The following is a 19,426-nucleotide window of genomic DNA, read 5'->3' as shown; positions in this document are numbered from 1 at the left end:
CAGAGATACAGGTAATGTTCTGGGGACCAGGGTTCAAATCCTGCCATGGTAGGATCTAGTAATAAGAATTTAATGATGATTATTAAACCATTGTCAACTGTTGGGAAACATTCATCTGGATCATTAAACAGAAATTGTTGCCCTCACCAGTCTGGGCTGTACATGACTTCCAAATCACAGAAATGTGGTTGACCCTTAACCGCCCTCAGGGCAATCTCGGGAGTAAATGCTGGCCTAGTCAGGAACACCCACAGCCCGTGAATGAATTAAAAAATAAAGGTGTAGCAAACTGAGCCTTTAGCTATTCCATCTCTCAAAAAAACCACAGAAACATAGTTAACCTGGAGTCAGCATTGAAATGGTTGTTCAATGAAAATCCAGAGCCTCCTTTAAATACCTGACTAGCAGGCTACTCTTCATCAGAATGAATACGTGCTGTACACTGTCACTCCACTTTTAAAACTGAGGTAAGCAAATTTCAAACAGGTTCGAGTTGGTGTGAAACATTTTCACTTCTCACGCAATCCAAATCTATTTTTAAAGAGGAGAAATTTCTCTCCCCAAGTGAATCTGTTTCTCTCTTCACAGATACTCTTCATAGTCATGGGTTTTCATGCTTTCTATGATTTAAATCTGAGAAAGTGTTGACAAATCATTTCAAAGATAATTTAGATGTGACAAAAATGTGACAAAGATTCAGAAATATTTACGGTCATCTGCAAATCTTTTCCTCATTATTCATGAATAGATACATGTGTCAGGCCAGCACTAACTGTCAATCGTAATTGGTCATGAACTGGTGTTGGTGAATTGGCCTCTTGAACCTTTATAGTCCACGTGGTGTCGGTACACTCCCACCCAATGTTCTTCCAGGATTTTGACTTGGGAACAATGAAGGAATGGCATTTCAGTTTGAAATCAAAATGGTATACAACCTGAACAGAAATATATGGGAAATGCTCCCATATGTCTGCTATCTTAGTGATGCCCAGACTGTGCAATTTAACTTTATTTGTAATTGACTTAAGTCTTACAATTTTGAACCGAGTTGAGGGACTTTATGCCCAAATCGTCAACTCTCCTGCTCCTCAGACGCTGTCTGACCTGCTGCGCTTTTCCAGTGTCACACTTTTAGACTCGAGACAGTCGAAAATCCTTCTAATTTTCTGCAAGACTACTCTGTATAACATGTTTATTTTAGAAATTTCACAATGTATTAACTTAATCACAAAAATATAAAAGCATGAACTTAAATGAAAGTAATGGTAAAAGGTCACACCTCAACCTCCAGTAAAAAAAAAGTCACAGTCTATCTGTCCTATACTTATACTTGGGACACTGGCTCTTGGCTGATTGGACCTTGTTTTATCCTGTTGACTGAAGTCTTTTTTTGGTGTTTTTACTGTGCACATAGCAACTAAGTGCTTTTTCTTACTAATCTTGTTAACCACCACCTGAGCACAATCAGTGACATTTCAGGACTCCAGTTGGCTTGCTAACACACAAACAGCACATGCTTCTCTCTGACAGGCTAAAGAATACATGCGTAGCTTGTGATTAGTTTCCTAAGACCGATAGTCAATAATAAGTGCTATCAATGAAATGATCTATCTCCTTCCCAAAGATAACAGTCATATCTGTGAACATCTCTTTCCATACAATTTTTCATTGTTAGCTTACTAAGTTCATACATGTTATGTAAGGTAGTAAAGGGACCAAAGTATGTTGTGTTTGATGAGAGGATATACAATGTTATTTCCCAATATTAACAATAATATTAACATTATCTCAACAAAGTCTCATGAAAACATCTAAATGTTCAAGACTATTCCAAAATCCATCATTATATTTTAGCTAAAAAGAACCTCTGTTAAATGTGCAACTTCATATAAAGTGAAACAAATTGGCGAAAGACTGGTATCTGTGATATTGTCAAAGTGGGATAGCACAGATACAGACATTACAGTCCAACTCCATCCATGCCAACTTAGTTTCCGAAACTAAATTAGACCCATTTGCCTGAATTTGGCCCAAATCCCTCTAGACCCTTCCAATCGATTACCTGTCCAAATATCTTTTAAATGTGGTCACTGTACCTGCATCCACAACTTCCTCTGACAGTTCATTCCATACACAAACCACTCTACGTAAAAATGTTGCCACACTGATGTCCTTTTTAAATTTTTCTCCTCACCTTAAAAATATGCCCTCTTGTTTTGAACTCCCCTACTTAGGGAAAAGACCTTTGCTATTCACCTTATCTATGCTTCTCATGGTTTTATAAACCTCTATAAGGTCAAGCCTCAGCCTCCTACACTCCAGTAAAAATAATCCCAGCCTATTCAGTTTTTCCTGAGAATTCAAACCCTCCAGTCCCAGAAACATCCTGGTAAATCTTTTCTAAACCCACTCCAATTTAATAATATCCTTCCTAAGGCAGGGTGACCAGAACTGTACAGAGTATTCCAAAAGGGGCCTCACCAATGCCCTGTTCAACCTCACCATGACACCTCAACTCTTGTAGTCAATGGTCTGAGCAACCAAGGCAAGCATGCTAAATTCCTGCTTAACCATCCAATCTATCTTCATGTATCTTTCAAAGAACTATGTACTTGAACCCCTAAATCTCTCAGTTTGACAATACTACCCAGGTCCCTACTGTATAAGTCCTGCCCTGCTCCTCAGCCCATTGACCCAATTGATCAAAGTCCCTTTGTAATCTAAGATAACCTTCTTGACTGTCAACTAAATCACCACAATATTGGTGTCACCTGCAAATTTAGTAACCATGTCTCCTAAACTTTCACCAAAATTATTTATATTAAAAAATTACAAACAAAAAGTGGACTCAGCACCGATCCTTATGGAACACTGCTGGTCACAGGCCAACAGTCCGAAAAACAACACTCCATCACCACCCTCTGCCTCCTGCCACCAAGTCAATTTTGTACTAATTGGTAAGTTCACCCTGAATCCCAGATGACCTAACTTTACTAATTAGTCTACCATGTGGAAACTTGGTGTTTGAGATCTTAGCAGGAAGCTGAGAACGAATTATGCATTTAACATTTCTGACTGAAGTTGGTTGCAAATGCTTCAGCTTTTTTTTTCCCCCTAAGTATTCATATAAATGACAATCAAAATTTTATTTATTTTGCTATAAACTGCCAACTTTTACATCCTTGACTTTATTAAAATCAATCTAACATTTACTGGAGATTGAAAATACTTATTTGCACAGGCTGACAAGATTTACTAATATTCAATGCAAAGTAATAAAGTTCTGATTTTCCTGTACAGATTGTCTGGCAAGGATGCTTCAGATCCCATGTGACTTTTCATTGGCTGTAAATATAGATTCTGCTTTGTTCGTTCGAGCTGCAATTTTCATTAGTTTAGCTAGCAGTAAATTTACTGCTGTTAAGACTGGTAGCCACAAAATAATGCATTTCAAAGTGAACTGCCCCACAGCTAGACCTCTGCCATGGATCTTTCCGATGTTTGCGAAATCAGAGAGGTCCCTTTCATTTGAGCTCTATTGGTGAGGCTCTGTACTACAATGGCATTTTGGGACATCTGTCACTGTCGGGGCACACCAGCTGAAATGGGCTGGTTGAGTGGGTGTATGGAATGTATTGGACCCTCCGATGCAGAATGCAAATACTGGGCTACTGTAAAAACAAATGTTGAGAGGCAAATGATTAAAGAACCAGACAGTCATCTCAGCCTGGATCCCAAGACACCCTCTGGCTCAACTGTTTGGCCTGGTGGATTACATGTTCCAACTAAGCAAAAGTTTTACCCTCTGCGAACAATCACTCAGTAAATCGTATATCAGTGCTTGTACTTATAACCTCAGTAAATGTACTTAAAAAAACCTATATAGTTTCAGCCGACCTTCTGGTTGGCTCAGGGCTTTTGCCTGAAAAGTCAATTTTCCTGCTCCTCAGATGCTGCCTGACCTGCTGTGCTTTTTCAGCACCACTTTAATCTAGACTGTGGTTTCCAGCAACTGCAGTCCTCACTTTTGCCTCATTATACATGCGTTAAGTACACAACCCTAAATATGGATTCTCAAAGATGCACTCAAACTCAAAATCTTGTGACGTATGAGATGGAGTTGTTGAGCATGCTGAAGCAGGAGAGAAAGCACTGTTGCCACATGCTGTTGAAAAAGATGGAGAGCTGGAGAATTCTACCTACCCTTGCTACATTTTGCAAAGTCAGGAGTTCTGTTTGCATTGAATTTAGATCCAATGGTTTATGCTGTCAGTCAGTCTCAGCAGGCATGCTGTATGCATGGTGCATTTGGTTCTTTGGGATCTGCCTCCCACGAGCTAGACCTTTCACTTCAAATTGACCTTTTCCATGTTAACCTCCAGGGGGATCCCACTTTAAGAGGAGCATTGACACTTCAAATACAGCTCAGGTTGAATTGTTGGATACTGTACTGAAAATAGCTGGGTATCCCCAAGTGGAGTCCAAAGTGGAGGAGCAGCATCTGGGAAGGTATCAAGCATCTTGACACTGGTCGTTGGGGAAAAAAAATGGAAGCCAGGCGAAAACAGCGAAAGCAGCGCACTGCCCTCCAACTCCCCACCAATTCCTTCACGTCACCACCACCTGCCCCAAGTGTAACAGAGCCTGCGGTAACTACATCGGTCTGTACAGCTACCTATGACTCATCATGAGAGTGGAAGAGAGTCATCTTATCGATGAGGGACCATTGATGACGATGATCCCCAAGTGCAGGGAAATACCCTCATCTAATTTTAAGATAACCAGGAATTAAAAGTATCTCAAGTCTGTTTGCTAGATCAAAAATGGGACTTTTTAAATTGTGTTAGGGAACGAATATTGCAAGCGAGATTTTGTTACTGATTTATATTTACTGATTTCCACATTTATAGAAAGGCAGGAGACAGATTGTCTTTTCTTTAGATCAAGTTTTATTTGTGAAAGGCTTATGTAAACAATATTTTACTGCACTGCATTATAATCTCACTTTAATTACACAGTAAAATGAAAGTTGGGGTTAGTGAAACTAAAGAAACATATTAAATTAATCTGAAGAAAATAAATAAGCACAAAAACAGAGGTATGATGAAACTATTTAGAGCAGATTGAGGCAGCCTCCTGTTCTTCTGGCCAATATTTCTCCTTCAGATAATACCAAACAAATTAAATTATCCAACCATTTATTAACTTACAACATGTGGCACCTTGCAATTGCCTAGTGACCGCATTTCAAAATTAATTGACTGGTTTTAAAACACTTCAGTTTGCCCCAAGAATGTGGTATACATTGTAAAATGCTTCAATGTTCTTTTGAAAAATTAAACCTTTATCTACGTATTTCAAAGAGATATTATACTTCTATTTTGACCAGCAAAATCACTATAGAACATGTTCCACACAACAATACTCATTCTTAGATTAGATTAGATTACTTACAGTGTGGAAACAGGCCCTTCGGCCCAACAAGTCCACACCGCCCTGCTGAAGCGCAACCCACCCATACCCCTACATTTACCCCTTACCTAACACTACAGGCAATTTAGATTGGCCAATTCACCTGACCTGCACATCTTTGGACTGTGGGAGGAAACCGGAGCACCCGGAGGAAACCCACGCAGACTTGGGGAGAACGTGCAAACTCCACACAGACAGTCGCCTGAGGTGGGAATTGAACTCAGGTCTCTGGCGCTGTGAGGCAGCAGTGCTAACCACTGTGCCACCGTGCTGCCCAAATTTTGAGTGATTCTGAATCACTCAAAATTATGTAACACTTCTACACATTTCACTACCAAGTTCTGTCACATAAAAGTAAAGAAAATAGGAGTAGGCTATTCAACGCTTCAAGCATGCTCCACTATTCAATATAATTATGACTGATCGTCCAGTTCAGTACCTTCTTATCACTTTCAGTCCTGATCCCTTCAGACTGAAGCAAAAGCAATCAAGACAATTGAGAAGAAATCATTATCAATTTACACCATTCATTCTGCCTCAACGTTTGCCAAATCTGAACCATGATTTTATTTTAAAATGTTTTCCAACATTCATGCTCCGCTCTTTATAGATTTCCACTAATCCAAACTTTCTGAGCAATGTTCAGTCATTATCTACTGCCCCCTTCTCCCACTGTGATTTCCTCTGCAATTTTGCTTTCTCAAATTTTTCCTTTATCAATTCATTCCTAGTCTCCTGCCTGTAAAATACTGTGCTCAAGACATTTTCTTTTAAATATCGTGTTGTTAAATGTAAAGTTGGTGTCATCCTCTGGGCAGGTGATGGACAGAATTATACAGAACGTAAGCAGCTGTACCTGGCCTGCTGAATAGCATCCACCCATGTCTCACAGTCAGCCTCTTCCTCAATCCGGAGCTCCAATGGTTTATGTCCCTCATGTCCAAAATTTATGGTAAAGTAATGCTGCAAAAAAATAGAACACAGTAACATTAATCACACCAACTTTTGATGGTGCCCTGAAATATTAGAACAAGTCGTAATTTGATGGCAGTCAGATTTCACCAAAATTGTGCAAATGTAAATTTCAAAGCCACTTATTAACAAAAAGCAAATCTACAGCTAATTAAATGCTGAAAACATCCAGCTCCATCAGTATTTGGGACAATAGAGATGGGTCCTGTCATAGAAGGTAGCAAATGCGAGATGCATCTGAAGTCACAATAAGTGGCTTCCCTACGTCATGTGCATTCCCCATTTGATTGAATGGTTCAATAACAATAACAATTCAGGATCTAGAGTAGGTCCCTCAAGCCTGCTTCCTCTGCAATGTGATCAAGGCTGATAGCAACCTAAAACACGTACTTTGGTTTGGGACTTCAACATCATGTTTAAATGGAGATTGTAACCCTGTCTGGCATGTTCCCTGGCATTAATTATCCATAGAAAAGCCAAGTCATAGCCAGAGGGTGGGCTCACTGTCCACTTAAGGGCACTGTATAGGCTCTCCAAATTGGTGGACTGCTGAAAATGCAGAAATTTGGCTTTCCAATGAGAGAGCATGCAATCAGCAACATTTAAAAATTCTTAAATTTTAAAATGTCTTCAAGTGCCAGGGCACCATTGTGCACTGGAAGACCTCATGGTCTGGAGTTCTGTCCTCCTGCTCTACCACCAGGCAGCTAACCAGGGGCCCAGTGTCTCAGGAGGACCACAATTTGACTGAAATTTCTTAGTTGGCCTCAGGCAATAACCCTCAACCAGATTTTAATTGTCATTCATTAGCTTCCTGCTTCTTTTGGGTGACGCTACCAACTCCAAAAATGGCCAAGATGGAGCCAAACTCCCACACCAGCCCCTCTCTCCACCATCCCCTGCAGACCCCATTGGCCTACAAGTCCTCCACATTAAAGCCACTTTTTCCCCTTCTCTCTTAATGTTATTGATTGATAAAAATAGACCAAGTTTGACTTCAGAATCAAGAACAAACAACTCAAGACTAGAACTAAACTGGAAGTACTCATTCATTTTATGAGAGAAAATAACAAAGACTTTAAGTAGCAGGTTGTTTCAATCTGTATGTCTCAGTTCCCATTTCAACATTCTCATAACTTTGAACGCTTCGTCAAGATATTTATCTTGGAGGTAAAAGTACAAGTATTAATTTGTGATAACTGTCATTTGCTTATTCCCGATCATAATTTTCTTCTGTCTCTGCCTCCAAGAGATCCACATTTACAAGGTCAGGGACAAAGTGGGAATAAAGATGAATTTAAATTATGATTACTTTTGCTATCATAAGCCTAAGATAGTCAGGTATAACCTAATTTACTCCCTTGCCTTTTAACTCAGTCACTCGCTGTGATAAGCCAAAGGGGGGTTTCCCCTGTCCCTGAATCTCAGATTTAACTTTTGGAAATAAATCGACTGAAAAATCTTTTAAACTGAAATCCAAGGCAGTGATTATGAACAAGTCTCTCCGAACTGAGCACATGCTATGCCACTCCATTTATAAAAATAATGTAAATTGAAAAGAACAGGTGAGTAGATAGGTTATAACTTACAGGTTTTGGTAAATCAGTGCTATGAAAAATCAGTTCATATGTTTTTACAGCTTCTCAGAGGTTAGGTGTCCAATAATATTTTCTACAGTGAGCTGAGCCTCTTGTAAGCAAAGTGTTGGCTTCTTCCAGCTAGCAGCTTGAAGGCAGAGATCAAGGGTCAGTGGGAGACTGGCCAGTTCACCTGGAATCCCTGCTATTGCTCTGGATGTCAAACTGTACATAACCTGGAATCTCAAAACCACATCCTTGCACATTATGAGCTTCTCCCTTTCATTTAGTACTGTCTTAAACTTCACCTGTTAGCTACTGCAAGTCTAAGTAAACAAAATGCACAAAGAAATTTAGGAGACTATTGAGACTGCAGATAAGACAGGCAGTTCCATTCTTAAACCATGGGAAATGCAGAAAGCAGTTCCTGAACTGCATACAATGAGGCCAAACCAGAAAGAAAACCTGTGTTGTAATGGGGACTGTTAATAAAATTGCATGCCATGGGAATTATCCAGGGATATGTGGCAAAGGAATGACCTTATAGAGCTACTAAGAATGGGATTCATTCAGTAAAGCCATTAGGAGAACAGAATCATTTGTTAGAGCCACACAAGATTCATCTAGAGAAACTGCTAAAAAAGCAGGAATTCTCCACTTTACTCTCAAAAGTTTCAAACCTTCCATTTTGACAGCAGGAATGCTATGCTACAGATTTAAAAGCATGGAAAATAAATAAGCATTTTATTGTGAACTTTATGTAGATTTTAACAAGCATTTTCCCATCACAGAATCCTGTCAAGTCACATAATGCACAATCCCACCTTAAAGTATCTTTGACGGCCAAAGTGATGCGATATTTGATGATCAGATGTACAACAGCAAAATTCAAAAAATAGCATACGATCAAAATGTTTCACTCACAATTGATATACCACTTTCCTTTCTGCTATCCTTCGATCCTCAGTTGTCCATTTTATTTTTCGGTTTGAAGAACCAAATCAAACAAATTGATTTAAATACTGTAATTATTTGAATGATGAATGACTTCTGTGCCACATATGCAGAATGACTTTAAAAATTTGTTCACAGAAGGTGGCTATCGCTTGCTAGGCCAGTATTTATTGCCCACCCCTAATTACCCAGAGGACAGTTAAGTGTCAACTACATTGCTGTGGGCCCAGAGTCATACATCGGCCAGACCATGCAAGCATAGCAGTTTCCTTCCCTAAAGAACATTAGTGAACCAAGTAGGTTTTTCTGACAATTGACAAGGGATTCATGATCAATAGACTCTTAATTCAAACTTTACCACCTGCCATAGTTTGATTTGAACCTGGGTCTCTGGATTAATAGTCTAGCCATAATACCACAAGAACAATGCCTCCCCCAAACAAAAAGTTTAATTGAATGGATACAGATTGAGATGTAATAATGGAAACAGATTTTCCTAATTATGGCCTCTAGTAAAATATCTACTCTGCCAGCAGTGCACACATGGATGTCCAAATCCATCACTATGGGTAAGGATTTGGAAAAACTACCATCTATAATCTATCCATTCACTATAAATCTACCTCTTACCCAAAATCTACAAACCTGACTGCTCCAGTTGATCTGTCGTCTGTCTGCTCCTGCCCCACTGAACGTATCTCCTCATGTCTCAAAACTATGCTGTTCCCCTTGGTCCAGGAACTCCCCACATACATTCGGGACACCACCAACGCCTTCCATCTTCTCCATGACTTTTGTTTCCCCAGTCACCAATGCCTAATCTTGACCACGGACATCCAGTCCCTATATTTGTCCATCCACTTGGAGGCAAAGGCCCTCCATTTCTTCCTCTCTCGCTGACCCAACCAGTCGATTGGCAGGACTGGTCCTCACCCTCAACAACTTCTCCTTCAAATCCTCCCACTTCCTTCAGATCAAATGGGCAGCCATGGGCACCTGTACGGACCCCAGCATATGCCTGCCTCTTCGTAGGATATGTGGAACAGTTCAGCTTTCACAGTTACACTGGCACCATCCCCCACCTTTTCTTCCGTTACACTGATGACTATATCGGAACCACCTTGTGCTCCCACAAGGAGGTTGAGCAGTTCATCAACTTCACTAACACCTTCTACCCTAATCTTACATTCACCTGCATCACCTTTGATACCTCTGTGCCCTTCCAGGACCTCTCCAGCTCTGTCTCTAGCAACAGACAGAACATAGACATTCCAATTCCTCCGCCTCCACTGTATCTGCTCCCAGGAGGAGCAATTCTAGACTTCCCAGATGGCCTCCTATTTCAACAACCACAATTTCCCCTCCCATTTGGTGGAGGACATTATTGACCACATTTCCCCCACTTCTCACACTTCCACCCTACCCCTCCAACCGCAACAAGGATAGAACTCCCGGTCCTCGCCTTCCAGCCCACTAATCTCCAAATACAGTGTATTATCTGTTGCCATTTCCACCACCTACAATCAGACCCCACCACTAGAGAAATATTTCCCTCCCCACTTCTACAGAGACCAAATTCCTTCCATGACTCCCTTGTTAGGTCCACGCCCCTCAAACTACTCTCCACACCCAGCGCCTTCCCTTGCCGAAAAACCTGCGCCCACATCACCCCCCTCACCTCCATCCAAGGCCCCAAACAATCTTTTCAGATCCGGCAGAGATCTTTCTGCACATCCACTCACCTCATCTACTCGTCCATTGCTCTCGATGTGGTCTCCTCTACATCAGAGAGGCAGGACACCACTCACTGAGCATTTCAGGAAATAATTCTGGGACGCATGACATCAACAGCAACGTCACCAGTTTCCAAATCTCCCCTCTCCCCAACTCATCCCAGATCCCACCTCCAACTTGGCACCACCCTCTTGACCTGTCCATCTTCCTTCCCACCTACCTGCTCCACCCATCCAACCAACCTATCATAATCACCTCCACCTATCACCTTCCCAGCTACCTTCCCCTCCCAAACTCCACCCCGCTATTTATCGCTCAGCAACCTTCCCGATGAAGTGCTTATGCCTGAAATGTCATCTCTCCTGCTCCTTGGATGCTGCCTGACCTGCTGTGCTTTTCAAGCGCCACACACCTCAACTCTGACTGTCCAGCATCTGCCATCCTCACTTTCTACTATAGTTTAGAATAGCATTCTGTCTAAATTTTCTTTCTAGCTGCATGGGTCTCTGAGGCTAGAGTGTGGCAGTGACTTCCAGAACTGGAAGTTAATGCTGTGAATAATCACCATGTATGCAGCCATGCAGCTTACAGGGAATGTTGGCTCACAACACTTCTAACACACAGTAGGGATTTGAGTCTTGCCCCCAGCTGACTAGTTTACCTGATGACGCAATGCTTATGTTATTCCATGTACCACCAGAAACTCGAAGTGGTTATCATGGCATTGAAGAATTTAGCACACACTTCGCACAGCAAACTATCATACACAATCATTGCATCTCACAGACACAATGGACTAACATTAAACTATTATGATACATAAAGGAGCACGGTCAGCATGCTTCCAGTATCATGTCATATTTCAAATAAGCGGAGTTAAGATGTAATCAAATACCATTATATCCTCAGTTCACTTGAAATGACACAATGAAAGTCATGAACATAGCTCTTGAAGGTATACACTCCATTCTCACCTTTCCACAAAAAGATGACAATATACTAAATGTAGAATCATACATTACAGAAGAGACCCTTTAGCCCATCAAGTCAATACCACCAAAACTACACTGAACCTGCACTAGGTCCCACTTTCCAGCACTAGCCCCAAAATCTTGTCTATGAAGACATGTAAAGTGCATACCCAAGTATTCTTTCACAGCATTCAAAGGTTGAGAGGCAGTGCATTCCAGACACTCACCACCCTTCAGATGAAATAAGTTTTTTTAAAGGTAGAAGATAAGGTTTAGAGAGGACTTGAGGAAAAAAGTGCTTGATTATTGACTTTTCAGTTACAGAGACCAGTTGCTTTCCGTCCATCCTATTCATCCCCCTCAAACTAATGTTCCTCTGTCAGTTCCTCTCTCAGCATTCATTGCCCTAAAGGAAACAAGCTGAGCTTATCCAGCATTTCTTCATCCCAGCTCCATCCCAGGCAACGTCCTGGTGAATCTCTTCAGCATCCCCTCCTAATGTGTGCTGCCCAGAACTGCACTCCGTACTCCAGCTGTGGCCAAACCAAAATTCTTTAAAGCTCCAACAGAACCTCCCTGTTTTTCTAATCTACATCATAACTGGCAAATACACGTGGCCTATGTGCTTTCTTAACTTCACTATTAGCCTGTCCTGCCACCTCCAGTGATTGTGAATAAGCAGCCCCAGATCACTTTGTTCCTCTGACTTTCCTAGTGTCCTATCATTCATTAAGCACTCCCTTGCCTTGTTACTTCCTCCAAAGTCAGGGTTAAATTTCATCAGCCACTGATCTGCCCATCTGACCAATCCATCTGTATTCTCCTGTAATCAAAGACCTTCTTCCTCCGTCAACAACTGGCCTGTCAGATGTATGGTACAGCTCGGTGTTTCTGAAGGAGCACTGATCAGAATCGCCTATCAGAGATGCAAAGCTTTTCCTTTACCTAAAAATAAGGAACAGAGTGGCAATCCGTGTATGACTGCTACTCCTCGGAAAATCCAGTCCTACGTTCTCAAATATGATTTCAATGAAGGGTAAATATCATCCTAATCGATTCTGCTTCTCAGCTAAAAATACTTTCTAAATTATTGTGTTTTGAAATCAGCAGAAGTAGGCCATTCAAGGTTTGAGCCTGATCTACCATTCAATATGGTCATAGCTGATCCTTGTTCTCAAAGTCACATTCCTGCCTGCTTTCTCCCTATGCTCCCTGGGCCTTTAAAAAGGCAAAAATGTAACTATCATAGTCTTGAATTTATTCAGTGATTTGGCTTCACAGTCTTTGGTGATAGAGAATTCCACAGATTCACTATCCTCTGAGTGAATACATTTTTCCTCATCTCAGTCCTAAATGCTTGATCCTTTATCCTGAGACAGTGTTCCCTGGTTCAAAACTTTGCAGCCAGGGAAAACGTCCTAATGAAAGGCTCCGACCTGAATAGTCACGTCCCCGCCTCCTCTGATGCTACTTGACCTGCTGCGCTTTCGCCAGCTCTACTCTTTATCCACTTAGAACTACAGATGCTGGAAATCAATCTCCAGGGAATATATCCTCCCTGCATCTAGTCCAGCCCTGTTAGAAAGTTATATATTTCAGTCAGATCCACTCTCACTCTTCTAAACTCCACTGGATTTCTGCCCATTCAAACCAATCTCTCCCCATAGAACTGTCCTGCCATCCCCCATACCAGCTTGGTGAACCTCCATTGTACTCCTATTGCAGGTATATCCTTTCTTCATTAGGGAAACTAAACTCCAGATGTGGTCTCATCAAGGCCCAGTATAACTGCAGTAACGTATCCCTACTTCAAGACACAAATTCCCCTTGGAATGAGAGCAAATATACCATTTGCCTTCCTAACTGCTTTCTGCTTCTGGCTGTCTACTTTCATTGACTGCTCAGCAAGACCCCTCAGATTTCTTTATGCATCCACACTTCTCAGTAGATCACCATGTAAATAATAATTGAAAATGTGTTGCTGGAAAAGCGGTCAGGCAGCATCCAAGGAACAGGAGAATCGACGTTTCGGGCATAAGCCCTTCTTCAGGAATGAGGAAAGTGTATCCAGCAGGTTAAGATAAAAGGTAGAGAGGAGGGACTTGGGGGAGGGGTGTTGGAAATGCGATAGGTGGAAGGAGGTCAAGGTGAGGGTGATAGGCCGGAGCGGGGTGGGGACGGAGAGGTCAGGAAGAAGATTGCAGGTTAAGAAGGCGGTGCTGAGTTCGAGGGATTTGACTGAGACAAGGTGGGGGGAGGGGAAATGAGGAAACTGGAGAAATCTGAGTTCATCCCTTGTGGTTGGAGGGTTCCTAGGCTGAAGATGAGGCACTCTTCCTCCAACCGTCGTGTTGCTATGGTCTGGCGATGGAGGAGTCCAAGGACCTGCATGTCCTTGTTGGAGTGGGAGGGGGAGTTGAAGTGTTGAGCTACGGGGTGGTTGGGTTGGTTGGTCCGGGTGTCCTAGAGGTGTTTGCTCCCACGAGGTGGTTGAACAGTTCATCCACTTTACCAACACCTTCCGCCCCGACCGTCTCAGACTCCTCCCTCCCCTTCCTAGACCTTTCCATTTCTATCTCTGGCGACCGAATCAACAATGACATTTACTATAAACCGACCGACTCCCACAGCTACCTAGACTACACCTCCTCCCACCCTGCCCCCTGTAAAAACGCCATCCCATATTCCCAATTCCTTCGTCTCCGCCGCATCTGATCCCAGGAGGATCAGTTCCAAAACCGTACAACCCAGATGGCCTCCTTCTTCAAGGACCGCAATATCCCCCCCACCCCAGATGTGGTGGACGATGCCCTCCACCGCATCTCTTCCACTTCCTACTCCTCCGCCCTGGAGCCTTGCCCCTCCAATCACCACCAGGACAGAACTCCACTGGTCCTCACCTACCACCCCACCAACCTCCATGTACAGCGTATCATCCGCCATCATTTCCGCCACCTCCAAACGGACCCCACCACCAGGGAGATATTTCCCTTCCCTCCCCTATCAGCGTTCCGAAAAGACCACTCCCTCAGTGACTCCGTCAGGTCCACACCCCCTACCAACCCAACCTCCACTCCCGGCACCTTCCCCTGCAACCGCAAGAAATGCAAAACCTGCACCCACACCTCCCCCCTTACTTCCGTCCAAGGCCCCAAGGGACACTTCCATATCCGCCACAAATTCACCTGCACCTCCACACACATCATCTATTGCATCCGCTGCACCCGATATGGCTTCCTCTATATTGGGGAGACAGGCCGCCTACTTGCGGAACGTTTCAGAGAACACCTCTGGGCCACCCGGACCAACCAACCCAACCACCCCGTAGCTCAACACTTCAATTCCCCCTCCCACTCCAAGGACATGCAGGTCCTTGGACTCCTCCATCGCCAGACCATGGCAACACGACGGTTAGAGGAAGAGCGCCTCATCTTCCACTTAGGAACCCTCCAACCACAAGGGATGAACTCAGATTTCTCCAGTTTCCTCATTTCCCCTCCCCCCACCTTGTCTCAGTCAAATCCCTCGAACTCAGCACCGCCTTCCTAACCTGCAATCTTCTTCCTGACCTCTCCGCCCCCACCCCACTCCGGCCTATCACCCTCACCTTGACCTCCTTCCACCTATCGCATTTCCAACACCCCTCCCCCAAATCCCTCCTCCCTACCTTTTATCTTAGCCTGCTGGACACACTTTCCTCATTCCTGAAGAAGGGCTGATGCCCGAAACGTCGATTCTCCTGCTCCTTGGATGCTGCCTGACCTGCTGCACTTTTCCAGCAACACATTTTCAGCTCTGATCTCCAGCATCTGCAGTCCTCACTTTCTCCATGTAAATAATAGTGCCTGTTTCATCCACCGTCGTATTTAATTTCACAAAGCCACATTGTACAGCATTTGCTACTGCATATGTTTGCCCAGTAACTCAACTTGTCTAAAGCTAGAACAGTAGTAGAAGATATAAAAAACTTCCAGCCACTATACTACCAATCAATCCAGATGACATTTCAAATGAAGTGCAGAGGTGCAGAAAGAGGCATTTTGAATACTTTATCTATCTTCATGGTAAAAGCCACAAAGAAACATTCAGGAAGTATACAAACACATGAACATTCAAGTAAGGGATACAGAATAAGCTTCTTAAAGTCTTGGCCGTTTTCTCTTCTCAAACTGTTAGTGAGTGTCTCTAGTTTAGTTCTAGCTCCTAGCTCTTTAAAATCAACAAAAAGTCAAGCTTGTAACAGTTTTATCATCCCAAACTCTACTTCCCCCCTTTTTCCTAAATCTAATCAGTCACAAAGACTTTATTTTCAGATCCTCAACACTGCCCACCTCCAACTCCTCCGCTGCCAAAATTATAATCCATATCTTTATTATTGAGAGTGAATTTCAACAACATTTCATTTTGGAAGAACAAATAAGAATGCGGAATACAGGGTTAATGGTAGGGTTCTTGGTCAGGTGGAGGAACAGAGGGATCTTGGGGTCTATGTACATAGATCTTTGAAGGTTGCCACTCAGGTGGATAGAGTTTGTAAGAAGGCCTATGGAGTATTATCGTTCATTAGCAGAGGGATTGAATTCAAGAGTCGTGAGGTGATGTTGCAGCTGTACAGGACTTTGGTTAGGCCACATTTGGAGTACTGTGTGCAGTTCTGGTCGCCTCACTTTAGGAAAGATGTGGAAGCTTTGGAGAGGGTGCAGAGAAGATTTACCAGGATGTTGCCTGGAATGGAGAGTAGGTCGTACGAGGATAGGTTGAGAGTTCTCGGCCTTTTCTCGTTGGAACGGCGAAGGATGAGGGGTGACTTGATCGAGGTTTATAAGATGATCAGAGGAATAGATAGAGTAGACAGTCAGAAACTTTTTCCCCGGGTACAACAGAGTGTTACAAGGGGACATAAATTTAAGGTGAAGGGTGGAAGGTATAGGGGAGATGTCAGGGGTGGGTTCTTTACCCAGAGAGTGGTGGGGGCATGGAATGCGCTGCCCGAGGGAGTGGTAGAGTCAGATTCATTGGCGACCTTTAAGCGGCATTTGGATAGGTACATGGATGGGTGCTTAATCTAGGATAGAAGTTCGGCACAACATCGTGGGCCGAAGGGCCTGTTCTGTGCTGTATTGTTCTATGTTCTATGTTCTATGTTCTAACATCCTCCTTGCCAATCTTTCCACCCACTAGAAGCTAAAATTTCTGAGGATTGTGTTTGCACTACAGGCCTGCATCCCTATTACCCCTGTCCTTACTGGGCTTAACAAGGTCCCTCAGGGCAAAATATTGAATGTAATATGTTCTATATCATCTTCAGATCCCTTTGTGTACTTGTTTCTTCTTGTCCGTAGCTTCTGATGACATGCTACTAGGTACACCCTCCATTCTCCTAACACTGGCTTACTTCTGTTCTTTGTGGAGTAACAGGTTAACCACACCAATTCTCTGACCAAAACTATTGTCACTATAAGGGCAGATCTCATGGGAAGAAAGCCTTTTCTCCCACACTTTCACAAATGGATTGTTAGGAGTATTAGGCCATTCGGCCACTTTGAGCCTGTTGCACTATTTAATAAGCGATTACAGCCTCAACACAGCTTCCTACCTATCATTAATGCCCTTTGACATAGTCAAGGGCGGCACAGTGGCACAGTGGTTAGCACTGCTGCCTCACAGCGCCTGAGACCCGGGTTCAATTCCCGCCTCAGGCGACTGACTGTGTGGAGTTTGCACGTTCTCCCCGTGTCTGCGTGGGTTTCCTCCGGGTGCTCCGGTTTCCTCCCACAGTCCAAAGATGTGCAGGCCAGGTGAATTGGCCATGCTAAATTGCCCATAGTGTTAGGTATGGGGTAAATGTAGATGTAGGGGTATGGGTGGGTTACGCTTCGGCGGGGCGGTGTGGACTTGTTGGGCCGAAGGGCCTGTTTCCACACTAAGTCTAATCTAATCTATAAAACCTACCTTAAAAAGGATTCAATGACTCTTATACCACTCTCTGGGAAGGGCATTCCAAAGACTAGTGACCATTTACAACAGACAACATTCCATTGGCCTTCCTAATCACTTGCTGTACCTACAAATCATCTTCTGATTCATGTATGATTCCTCAGTATTTCATACCAGTGAATCATGCTTTCAGAGATCATCTTGAAATGGCAAATAAAGTAAGATTTTATCTCCCATTTAAAATTTTCTGGTTCCAGCATATGACAGAAATGCTTTAATCTTTCTCTGTGAAGTTTTTAAAATGTTCTTCTGCTATTTTACATACTCTTATTTAAGCGATTCATGCACGGGATGTGAGTTTCACTGACACCACTTATTGTGAAGTTGGTGGTGAGCTGCTTTCTTGAACTGCTGCCATCTGTTTGATGTAGGCACGTCCACAGTACTGTTAGGGATAGAATTCCAGGATTTTGATCCATTAACACTGAAAGAACAGTGATATGTTTCCAAGCCTTGATGGCGAGTGGCTTAGAAGGATACTTGCATCTATTGCCCTTATCCTTCTAGATGGTATCGGTTGTGGGTTTGCAAGTTTGCTAAGGATCTTTGGTGAATTTCTGCATTGCATCTTGTAGAAGTACACACTGCTGACACTGAGCATTGGTAGTGGGGGCCTGGAGAGGTGGAGCAGATGCTTATGGATGTAGTGCCAATCAAGTGGGTTGCTTTATGCTGGATAATATTAGGCTTTGAGTGTTGTTGAAGCAACACCTGTCCAGGCAAATGGAGAGTATTCCATCACACTTTTCATGGTCGGCAGGCTCTGGGAAGTCAGGAGAAATATTTACTCAAGGATTCCTAGGTTCTAATCAACTCTTGAAGCCACAGTATTTATAGGACAAGTCCAGGTGAGTTTCTGGTACATGGCAATCCTGAGAATGTTGATAGCTGGGGATTCAGCAACAGTAGTGCCATTGACTATCAAGGGGCAATCGTTAGACTCTCTTTTTGGAGTTGGTCATTGTCTGGTGCAGCATGAACTTTTCAGCCCAAGCCTGGATATCACCAGGTCTGAGTCAAAAGTGTGGCACTGGAAGAGCACAGCAGGTCAGGCAGCAGCCGAGGAGCAGGAGAATCGATGTTTCGACCACAAGCCCTTCATCAGGAGTGGCAGCAGGTGGACACAGACTGCTTCAATATCGAAGTCTTCACAGAGGATGCCGAATCATCAAACATCTCCACTTCTCACCTTACAATAGTGTGAAGGTCATTGATGAAGCAGTTGTGGCTCCTGAAAACAGTCAGTCATATAAGCCAGTATTGGGATCCATCTTTCAATATTAAAACTTTTCTCTGATTAACTCTAATGGACCTTTTAACTCTCAACCATAGATTAATTCAGTTGGACTAAATCCAGATTATTTGGTATCTCTGGTAGCAAATAACAGAAAAGCCAAACTTTTGTCCCAGTCCTGAGAACATTTATGACCATGTTTTAATCATGGCCTTGAAGAGTCAGATGATGGCTTTTTAAAACTGAGTTTTTGATGTTATCCAGCCAGTGATGCTCACATCCCACAAATGACGTACTAAAAAATGTTAGACATAAAATTGGAATCTTGGTTTGACTAACTGCCTTTCCATACATAGTTTCTAATGAGTAAGAAAATTGATTCAATTTTTTCCACCACTATTTAAGCTGCAATTTTCTTCGAAGGAAAGGCTTCTGGAAATGGAGTTGGTACCCATAATTTTAGGTATAAACTGACGCCCCACTTATTTTCAGTAATGGTCCTACACAGTTTACTA

The 19,426-nt window shown here is 42.9% G+C and overlaps 1 protein-coding gene across 2 annotated transcripts in view; it reads right to left on the bottom strand.

Annotated features, from left to right (window-relative positions):
* Positions 1–19,426, bottom strand: part of rasgrf2b (Ras protein-specific guanine nucleotide-releasing factor 2b) — a 230,526-nt gene that overhangs the window by 193,199 nt on the left and 17,901 nt on the right. For both annotated transcript variants that reach the window (XM_072582334.1, XM_072582343.1), the window contains exon 2: positions 6,329–6,435. In XM_072582334.1, the coding sequence (XP_072438435.1) occupies positions 6,329–6,435 (107 nt within the window). The remainder of the gene's footprint in view (positions 1–6,328; positions 6,436–19,426) is intronic.

This window comes from Chiloscyllium punctatum, chromosome 2, assembly GCF_047496795.1.
Source record: "Chiloscyllium punctatum isolate Juve2018m chromosome 2, sChiPun1.3, whole genome shotgun sequence".
NCBI classification, from domain to species: Eukaryota; Metazoa; Chordata; class Chondrichthyes; order Orectolobiformes; family Hemiscylliidae; genus Chiloscyllium; species Chiloscyllium punctatum.
This window is presented reverse-complemented; position numbering and strand designations above follow the sequence as displayed.